Consider the following 11,723-nt stretch of genomic DNA (forward strand, 5'->3'; position numbering starts at 1 on the left):
GAACCGGATCAGGCTAATCTTTTATCCTTGCATTGGATACATTATCAATCAGTTTAGACGCCCATTCTCTAACAAATTTCAGCTGATTTGTTAAAAAATATAATGAGATGATACAGTAACAAATGTTACTTTCATTTCATTACCGTCTTAATAAAGCATAAGATAGGAATGTACATTGACAATGTATGCTAGATGAGAGTGGTTAAGAAGAAAAAGAATCCGTTTTAGGCTAACCTTGACGGATCGAGAAAAAATTTATTGATTAAGTAAAAAGACATCTAATTAGGGGACATAATGAGTCTTATCCCTTAAAAAAATCATACTATTAAAGAAAAAAGAAAAGATAACGAATGCCATTGAAAACAAATACATAGACGACTTCAAACTCTTATCGATTCTCCTTCAAAATCAATATTGGTCGAGAATGATGATGAAAGCCTTTTATGAGGGCTGGTACTAGTGGTTGAATACTCATCAGACGCATGAGCTTGTGTACAAGAGACACAATCCCACCAAGAGTAGGGGTCCCAATTTTGAAAATGCATCGGGGAAACAATTCCATAGGAGAGGGGGTTCATCACAAACATAATATTCCGTAGTAAATTGTGCTTGCCTCGTCTTCGAGTGAGTTTTGGATCGATCCGCAAGCTCTTCTTGCGAAGCCTCTTTTGTTGAGATTTTATTATGACAGGTTCAGAGTCTTCTTCCCTTTCCAGTCTTTAACCCAAGAGGCTATCAAAAAAATTATAAGTGCCAGAGGAACAACGACCGGTAGCCTGAAACTCAGTGATTAAAGCAAGCTCTTTTTGGAGCTTAGTAGGGAGTTCACGTAGATTGGCATTCAACATGACAGATTTCTCATTATTTTTGTCAACAAAAGGCTCAGTTAAATCCACCAACAGATCACATTTTCAGCAGCATTATCTTCGTTGTTAGTTTTCGTCCCGATATAAACAATAAAGTCATCATTAAAACCAACGACTAGGTTCAAAGTTTTTACTATTACCAGCAGCACTAGGACCAATAATATTTGTTGTAGCCATAGGCGCATCATTTGCACCAACCAAATTCTGATTCCCCAAATTGTCTGCATTTTCAACAACATTTTCCAAAAGATTCCCATCATCCATGGGCATGTTTGGTAGCCCACGTTACATGGGATAAAAAAACTATTTTGTATTACATTTATACAGACCCATATTTAGCAGTAAAAATAACTACAGCAGCATTGAATTAATGGGCTGGGCTAATGCGGCAACTGCCGCATTATGTTGCTTTTTTTTCTTCACTCTCTTTTGTTTCATTATAATAATAATAATAATAAATAAATATAATTTTTTAGTTTAATATAATATTAAATAATATTTTTATTTTTACATTATGATTATTAATATAAATTAATAAATATATAATTTATTATTCAATAATAGTAATTTTTTTATTTTAAGTTATAATTTATTAATAAATTTATAATTTAATATAGATATAATAAATATTTAAATTTGAATAAATTTGAATAATTTTAATTTAAAATTAATAATAATATAAAATATTAATACAATTTAAATATATTAATATAACATAAAATATTAATATTATATAATATATAATTTAAATTAACCACAAAAAAATTAATACAGTATAGTGTAACACTAAATATTGTATAACATTTTTATAATACAGTACCAATGTAATATAACATAATACAATACAGTGTGCCAAACGCACCCTTATGGTATCTTTAGTGCAATGCATTATGGGATATTAAAATATTGTTCACATTAAATTAATACTAGTACTATGTTTGAAGAACTGTCGCATTAGCTTGCTTTTTTTTTTTTTTGCTTTTGCTTTATAATAATAATAAAATAAATAAATAAAACTTTTTAATTTAATATAATATTATATAATTTTTTTATTTTTTATTTTTACCTTATAATATATTAATAAATTTATAATTTATTATAACTAATAATAAATATTTAAATATGAATAAATTTAAATAAAATTAATAATAATATAAAATATTAATATGATTTTAAAATATTAATATAATATAATATATAATTTAAATTAATCACAAAAAATTAATAGAGTACAGTGCAGCACCAAATATTGTACAACATTGTTATAATATAATACTAATACAATACAATATAATACAATATACTAATATTAAAATAATATAATATAACATAATATAATGACTTAGACTTGGTTAAGTTGGTTTCTAGTAAGCAGGTATATGGGCGTGTGCCAAACGCACCCTATATTCCAATTATTCTCAATGTCGGTCAACTATCCTCATCATTACCCTTTTTACTCCTACATTGACTTCTATCATACCAATTAATAATGCCGCAAACGACCTAGGGAAGGTTGAAAAAAAAAAATTCAGGGAATAAGGGAAAAAATGATATCCCTAGAAAACTCTCTCGACAAGTCCAGTCCCCCTCCTCTTGAGAATGACTGTTCAACGAAGAAAGCAAAGTTCCGACAGCAAGGGGAAGATGGAGATAACCCGCCTGTTTTTACTTTTCGAGATAAGTTGCTAGAATCGCAATATGGAGTAGAGGGTGAAAGTATTGGAAGGAATGAATTTGTGGGTAGAGAAGATTATCTTGATATTGAAAAAGAAGATGTAATCATTGAGGGAGACGGTAGCATTCCCTCAATAACTTTTTCTCAAAGGGTGCATGAACAACTCATCAAACCGAGGCAGGCGACTGTGGTAGTGAAACTACTCGGCCGTATGATTGGTTACAAGGCACTTGCCTCCAGGTTGGAGACTTTGTGGCCTAATATAGGGGTTTTTTCAATAATTGATTTAGATAATGGCTACTACCTCGTCCGATTCTGCTCGAAAAATGCTGCTGAGTTTGTACTTACTCAAGGTTCATGGGTTATCTTGGGACATTACTTGACTGTTCAACAATGGACACCACAATTTGATTGCTTTAATGAAAAAATTGATAAGATCGTGGCTTGGATCCGTCTTCCTGGAATGCCATTGCATTATTATCATAAGAAAATTATTAGGATGCTGGGGCATGTAGTTGGGAGAGTTCTCAAAATTGATTATAATACGGAACAAGCCACTCGAGGAAAGTTTGCTCGGATTACTATCGAAGTCTATCTTGATAAACCCTTGGTCTCGCAGTTTTGGTTAGATGGGAAACTTCAGAAAGCTGAGTATGAATCCCTTCCCACTATTTGCTTTGGCTGTGGAAGGTAGTTAGATTTTGAGGATCAAATGAGGAAGATTAAGATCTGTTTTATTATCACAAAACTTATTTACAATAATAAGCTTGGCTCAGTATTTGTAGTTGAATCTAATGCTTGCTAATCACGCCAATCATAGCTAAGCAATATAACTAACAAAGTAACAAATACACAATTAACAATAGCTAAACTATCAACTAATTCCAGCTGCATCTAACTGCATGGGAATCTCTTCATAACAGTTTTGCCACCTGGAATTCTTCAGCTCCTCACGTGCATCTTTCACTCTAACTTCTAGGCTAGCTACTAGGTTTACAGCTGGCTTGATTCCAGCTGGCACTCCAACGTGTGTAGCATGAGGTTCAGCTTCATCAGCTAATTCAACACCCCTTCTCAAACTTAAGTATTTTGGAAAGACTTTAAGTTTGCTTCTGAAGAAGCTGAACTTGGGATAAGTAAGAGGTTTAGTTAATATATCAGCTACCTGATCATTTGTAGATAAAAATGCAATTTCAACTTCTTTTCTCTCAACTTTGTCCCTCACAAAGTGAATATCGATTTCTATATGTTTTGTCTTAGAATGCATTACTGGATTTGAAGCTATAGCTGCAGCACTTGTGCTATCACTTAGCAGTAGTGGAGTGTTCTGAAGCCTGACATCCAGTTCTTTAAGAATTGAGCAAATCCAAGTCAGTTCTAAACACGCCAATGCCATAGCCATGTACTCTGATTCTGCAGATGATTTTGAAATTATACTTTGCTTCTTTGAACTCCAGCTGATTAAGTTTCCACCTAAGTATACACAGTAGCCACTGGTTGATCTTCTGTCAGCAATATCACTTCCCCAGTCTGCATCAGTATATATCACAAGGTCTACAAAATCAGTTCTCCTGAAAGTCAAGCCATAATCTATAGTTTCCTTGAGATATCTTAGTACTCTTTTGAAAGCAACCCAGTGAGGCTGTAAAGGATTAGCCATGAATTGGCTTAACTTGTTGACAGCATATGCTATTTCGGGCCTTGTTAAAACTGCATATTGTAACCCTCCAATAGCTTTTCTGTTTTGAGTTGCATCAGTAATGACTTCACCAATGTTTTTGCTCAGCTTCTCTGTTGTAGCCAGAGGAGTATCTATTCCCTTGCAGTCTCTCAAGTCAAACTTGGCAAGCAGATCTTTTATATACTTTGATTGGGATAATACTATTGTTTCATCATTTCTAATAACTTTAATAAGAAATTAAGATTTCCCAAATCTTTAAGAGCAAAAGTACTGCTAAGGTTACTGATGAGTTGTTCTATTTCAACATTGTTATTTCCAGTTATAATTATATCATCTACATAAATCAACAATAAGATCATATCATTTCCACTTCTCTTAAAGAATAAGGATGTGTCTGACCTGGTTCTGGTAAACTGCCAAGACTCCAATACTGATATGAGTTTTTCAAACCAAGCTCTTGGAGCTTGCTTCAATCCATAGAGGGCCTTTTTTAGCTTACACACATAGTTTGGATGTTCTGAATTCTCAAACCCTTCTAGCTGAGGCATGTAGACAGTTTCACTGAGTTCTCCATTAAGAAACGCATTGTTGATGTCTACTTGTCTCAGCTTCTAGTTGTTCATAACAGCAAGGCTCAGTACAATCCTTATTGTTGCTGCTTTAACCACTGGATTGAAAGTTTCTTGATAATCAATCCCTTCAGTTTGTAAAAACCCCTTAGCTACCAAGCGAGCTTTATACTTATTGATTGAACCATCTGAGTTCTGTTTAACTCGATAAATCCATTTGTTCCCAACCAGTTTCATATTCTGTTCTGGAGGAATTAAACACCAAGTCTGATTCCTCATTAAGGCATTGAACTCTTCCTGCATTGCTTGTTTCCACTTGTGGTTATTCAAAGCTTCAGCTACACTTGAAGGTGTGTTAAGGGACATGGATTTTTCAGTGTTGTAAGTTTTTGGTTTAAAAAGGCCATTTTTAGCTCTTGTTATCATAGGATGTGAAGGTCTAGGTTGATATGTGGGCTGAGATATTTCTGGAGTTTGGTTGTTTGGTTCAGAAGGAAAGGAGATTTGAGGTGATTCATGTGTGTTGTTTTCACTGTCATGCACTGAGTTTGTTTGATCAAGAATGTTGTCAGAATTTTGTTCATTAGAAGGATTATATGAGATAGTTGTGTCATCCAATGAATTTGTACTTGCTGCTGGTGCCTCATGACTTTGAGTTTCAGAAGGAAATGATATTGAAAGAAACTCACTGAATGTGTTTACAGATTCTGATGCATGAGTGGACTCAGTGATCATGAACTTTGAATCATTTTTGAAAGGAAAAGAATTTTCATTGAAATTTACATCAGCAGTAATATAAATTCTGCCATTTGGATTCAAACACAGATAACCTTTGTGCTGTTTACTGACACCTAAGTTGACACATTTTGAGGTATGAAAATCAAGCTTATGACTGTTGTATGGTCTCAAGAAAGGGTAACACTCACAACCAAAGATCTTAATTTATGAGTAGCTTGGTTTCTTGGAATAAAGAGCCTCAAAAGGTGTTTTGTGATTCAATGTAGGTGTACTGATTCGGTTGATAAGATAGGTAGCATTGTAGAATGCTTCCCACCAAAACTTAAGAGGTATATCAGCTTGGGCAAGAAGTGTAAGTCCAGTTTCAACAAGATGTCTGTGTTTCCTCTCAGCTTTCTTATTTTGGTGATGTGTATAAGGGCAGGAATATCTTATATTTATCCCTTCATTTCTGAGATAAGGTTCAAAGGCTTTGTATTCTCCGCCCATGTCACACTGAACTGTTTTGATTTTCAGTTCTAAACTTTTCTCAATTTGGTTTTTAAAAGTAATAAAGGCTGACAGTGCTTGAGACTTGTTAGTTAACCCATAGATCCAGGTGTAGTTTGTTTTGTCATCAATGAAAGCAATGTAATATTTGAATCCCTGGTTTGAGATGGTTGGTGCTGGACCCCAAAGATCACTGTGTATGATCTCAAGAGCAGTGGAAGATTTTGACTCACTACTTTTGAAAGATAATCTGTGCATTTTACCATACTGACAAGCTTTGCAAAAAGACAACTCAGACATTTTATTTCCAAATGAAATATTGCAAGCTGACAGAGTTTTTCTAAGATCAAATGAATTTGGATGCCCTAATCTCATGTGCCAAAGATCAAGATTTTTGTTAATTCTTTGATCTTTACAACTTGTACAGAGTTCTTTAGAAACAACTGATATCATAGACTCTGGTTTATTTGTTTTAGAAATTGAAAACAAACTAGAACATGAAATAGAAGACATCAGAATAGACTTGACTTGAGAAAGATTTAAAGGCAAGTCCAGCAGCTTGTACAGTCCATCTTTAGCCACACCTTTCATGAGAACAATCCCCCTTCTCTTGTCCTTAACAACATAACATGTTTTGTTAAACTCAATGCATATATTGTTATCATTCAAAAGTTTTGATATGCTAATAAGATTTTTGGTTATTTGAGGTACATAGAGAATGTGGTTTAGTTTAATGTGTTTCTGGATATCAGGTTCAAGTGTGCCAAGCAATGTATAACCAACAGAAACAATTTCAAGCTTAGAGCCATTACCTACAGCAAGCTGATGATTACTTTTGTATTCAGAACTTATGCTTAAGTTGTTGAGGTCATTGGTAACATGATCTGTTGCTCCACTGTCAAGATACCAGCCTCCACTTTTAGCTTCTGCACCTTCAGCCACATAAGCACTTCTTTTGTTCCCTGCAAAATTAGGCACATAGTTTTTCTTAAACCTATACCAGCAGGTTACAGCAGTATGATTCTTCCTGGAGCAGATCTGACATGGTTATTTAGGTATTTCTTCATCAGCTGGAGCCTTCATTTTCATCTTCTCTTGAGTTGGATTAAAGTTTCCACCACCAGAATTACTTCCATACTGCCTTCCATTCTGATTAATAGAATTTCCAGAATTGTTGAAATTTGGTTGACAATTCCTCCTCTGGTTTCCTTTGTAGTAAGCAATGTTTGCTTGATAATCTGAACCACTGACAGAGTTTTGATGTTCAATCCTATTTTCTTGGCTCAACAGCATGCCATAAACCTTTGATGGAGTTATACTTTCTAGCTTAGCATTGATTATTGCAACAATTGAGTCATACTCAGGTCCAAGACCAGCAAGTAGACACAACACAAAGTCATCATTGCTCATATGATTGCCAGCAGCTCTAAGAGCATCTAAATTCATCTTCATCTTAGTATAATACTCATGAACATTCAAGGATCCTTTCCTAGTTGTCTGGATCTGAGTTCTTACATGAAGAACTCTTGATCGAGACCTAGCACCAAACTGTCCAGCAAGTGTTTGCCATACCTCTAGAGATGAGCTTGCTCCAACAATATCACTTAACACTTCTTCACTTAGAGTTGACAGCAGCCAACTCATGAGTTGTTGATCAACTTTTCTCCAGATCTGGAATTGTGGATTGACCACGGTGATTACAGTTTGATCATTATCAACATTGACAATCATTCGACTTGGAGGATTCTTAGTGCTGTTAATTAGATCTTCCAGCTCGTTAGCATTGATTCTGGCAATTACTTGAGATCGCCACAGTAAATAATTGTTGTTTGTGAGCTTGATCGGAGTGTTGAAGACCAAAGAGTTAATCGATGGATTGTTGAATGAGTTTGTGATTGGATTTGCATTTGAGCTTGAAGCTCGAGTGCTTGTATCTTGAAAATCATTGCTAGCCATTGAAACAACTAGCTCTGATACCAAGTTAGATTTTGAGGATCAAATGAGGAAGATTAAGATCTGTTTTATTATCACAAAACTTATTTACAATAATGAGCTTGGCTTAGTATTTATAGTTGAATCTAATGCTTGCTAATCACGCCAATCATAGCTAAGCAATATAACTAACAAAGTAACAAATACACAATTAACAATAGCTAAACTATCAACTAATTCCAGCTGCATCTAACTGCATGGGAATCTCTTCATAACAGTTTTGCCACCTGGAATTCTTCAGCTCCTCACGTGCATCTTTCACTCTAACTTCTAGGCTAGCTACTAGGTTTACAGCTGGCTTGATTCCAGCTGGCACTCCAACGTGTGTAGCATGAGGTTCAGCTTCATCAGCTAATTCAACAATGGGCACACTATTTCCTCATGTCCTGAAAAGGTGAATGTTGAGGTCTAGAATGTTGAGTGTGAACCAATGAACTCATATAAAGTTTCCACCGCCAACGCACCTGTAGTTCCGACGACCGAGAAGTATGCCCCAGGCAACCTTCGCTATGGTCCGTGGATGGTTGTAACCTGAAGAGGAAGGAATCTGTTAAGCAAATAAAAGCACCAGGTCGGCCATGCTACTATTTACACCCCGGCGTGAATCACCTCAGCCAAATGGTACGAGCAGAACAAGGGGCAACATGAGCCGATCAGAAACGAATACTGACCAGAAGTATATACCGAGTCGATACCCGTCCCCCAAAAAGCGGAAACACGATCTCACAGAATCACGGTAGTTGCGCTTTCCCCAGAACTGTTGCGGGAGACGCGAGATCCCACGTTTGCCCATAATGCAGCAGTTAGAGTCCCATGAGGGGCTGCCATTACCCGAAAAAGGTGGGATGAAGGGTAAACGGGAACGTGGGGACAGCGGCTATAAAAGAAGGAGAAATCGATGAGAAAAGGGGACAGAAAAACGGAGAGAGGGAAAGCGCTGCCAAATTGAAACCAGGCTATTTTCTTACAAACTTCAACCAAATTAGAAACCATTCTTGAATCTAAATTTAACTATTTTTCCGTAAACACCTTGTGCTAACTTAGGCATCGGAGGGTTTACGCCGGCAAAACCACCGGCGTCTCTGATCCATTTTTGGTGAACGCAGGTCTAGTAAGGGAAAGGAGAGTGATTCCAACCCCAGTGGTTCGAGCAACAGTTGACAACACAAACGTTGGTGAAAGAATCTGGTCGGTCAAAAGGCGAGCAGATTTAAGCATCAACATTTTGGCGCCGTCTGTGGGGAGCTGAATAAAAAGCTACCATCAAATTAGTAATTACCGGAGAAGCAGCGAACGATTGGATATGGATGCGTCAAGAAAGGATACTTTAAGGGAGGACAATGAAACGGCGGAGACAATCACTCTCCGGGAAATTACAAATGAAGCTTGAGAGAGGATGATGCAAGATAGACTGGAGCGGATGGAGAAACAAATGGAGACTCTCGCGGCCATATACTTTGAGCTGAGGGACGAGCGAAGAAGGGATTGTGAAATCCCCGTGGGAAGAGATGAAGTTGGAGCAGAACCCAGCCTTTGGGGGCGTAGAGTCGAGGAAATCCCTCCGCCCGCAGACCAATCTAATGGGGTGCATCCCTACAGAAGTACTGGTCGGGTCCCAAGGGAACACGTGGATGAAGAGAGAGACCAACCTCGCCCCGGACAGATACTGGAAATTAATGACCGAGGGGCCAGTGTTGATGAAGGAGAGCTCAGACAGCGGTTGCAGAACGCCGAGCAGGAGCGAGACCAGATAGCTGCACGTGATCCTGATCGTGCTATAGAATTAGAGGGGGAGGTGCGCAGATTGGCGCAGGTGATAGAGGAGATACAGGGCAAGAGAAAGCCCCCGAGCTGGAGGATAATGCTAGATGAAGAATCTCCGTTATCAACTGAGATCATGAGTACCATAATCCCAAGAGATTTCCGCTTCTCCGACCTCAAATACTCCGGACGAAGTGACCCGTTGGTGCACATTGAGCGTTTCAACGACATGACGGGTGTGCAGGGGCTGACACCAGCTCAGAGGTGCAGGGTGTTCCCGTTGACATTAGAGGGACGAGCCCGGGAATGGTACCGCAAGCTGCCCCGAGGAAGTATAAAGGGGTATGAGCAGATGTGCCAGGAGTTGGCCGAGCAGTTCCGAGGGGCAATGGCCCCAGAGGACGACATGATGGAACTGATGGGGATGAAGCAGGAGGAGCATGAATCCCTTCAAGATTTTGTAAAACGATATCACCGAGCCGTGCTGGATCTGGGAGCTTTTAATCACCCGCAGGCGTTGAGGGGATTAAAAGAAGGTGTAAGAATCGGCCGATTGTGGTATAATTTAAGAAGCCCCCTCGTACAGAATTACTCGTCGGGATATGAGCAGGCGAGGCGAGATATAGAAATCGAAGAGGAGAAATCGGCAAGAATTAAAAGTGAACAGCTGGAAGAGCTGAGGCGAAAGGAACGGAGAGCCCCGAAAGGGAGCGGGTCGGGAAAGCGAACTGGAGAATCTTCAGTGATGGGCGGAATATCAGCTCGGTCCCGCCCTTACCCCATAGCTCCGAGAGTACAACAGTTCCAACACAGCCGGGCTCAACCTCCGCGCCCCTCGATCCCAGAGCGGCAGCGAGAATTCCGGCAGATGGCTGCCCATCCCTATCACAACACTCTTAGAGCATTACATGCAACCAATTCCAGGGTTAGACGACCAGATCAGTTAGCGACTATGCCAGCCCGAGGTGACATTCATGATAGCCGAGCAGTTTAGCTGGTAGACCAGAGCTTGGCATATAGACAATACACTCCATTAAAGATCTCCATGGAGGAATTGTATGAGAGGATCGAGGGACGAGGCCTGCTGTATCCTCCAGCCCCAATAACAAAACCGACTCACCGACGGGATAAGAGCAGATTCTGCAAGTTCCACGACACTCACGGTCACACTATCAGCCAATGTCGTGACCTGAAGATTCAGGTGGAGGATTTAGTGAGGAACCGATACTTGGACGAGTATGTAGATGGTATGTCCCCTGTCGTGGAATCACAATACACACGGGATGAAGGAGTTGAGAGGGATCTGGAACGTGAACAGCCGACCATCCGTGTGATAGTAGGAGGGCCAACATTGGTCGGGGATTCGAACAGAGCACGGAAGAACTATGGGAGGTACGCCATGACTGGCAAAGAGGTGCTTCTAAATTTGTCAGCAGCCAAGAAGGCAAGAGTGCGGCAAGTTCCCATTATGTGGACGGAGGATGACGCAGAGGGCATTTTGTATCCTCATGAGGATGTACTGGTGATTAAAGCATTAGTAGCTAGTACAGAATTGAGGCGAATACTGGTGGACACGGGCAGCTCAGTCGATATTCTGTTTAAGTCGGCCTTAGATGATATGGGGATTTCAGACTTAAAGCTGGAGCGGACGAATACATCCTTGAAGGGATTTGAAGGGGGACGATTAACTCCCATGGGGGTCATTGAACTCCCGATTATTGTGGGGACAAAGGCATTTGAAAGAACGATGATGCTGGACTTTGTCGTGGTAGAGGAAAGAAGTCCTTACCAGATGATATTGGGGAGACCGTTCATGAGGATAAGCCAATGTGTGATGTCCACGCATTATCTGGCGCTGAAGTACAGAATAAATGGAGTTGTGGGCGTAGTAAAGGGCGACCAGAGAATGGCCAGGAGCTGTTATGCTACAGCGGCCAAGGAAACGCTGCAGG

The 11,723-nt window shown here is 39.0% G+C and overlaps 1 protein-coding gene across 1 annotated transcript; it reads left to right on the forward strand.

The window, feature by feature from the left end:
• The first annotated feature begins 2,413 nt into the window (after positions 1-2,413).
• Positions 2,414-3,235, forward strand: LOC107174312 (uncharacterized). Its single transcript, XM_015525094.1, has one exon. It carries the CDS (start codon positions 2,414-2,416, stop codon positions 3,233-3,235), a length of 822 nt encoding a protein of 273 aa, XP_015380580.1.
• The last annotated feature ends 8,488 nt before the right edge of the window (positions 3,236-11,723 follow it).

This window comes from Citrus sinensis, chromosome 4, assembly GCF_022201045.2.
Source record: "Citrus sinensis cultivar Valencia sweet orange chromosome 4, DVS_A1.0, whole genome shotgun sequence".
NCBI lineage: Eukaryota > Viridiplantae > Streptophyta > Magnoliopsida > Sapindales > Rutaceae > Citrus > Citrus sinensis.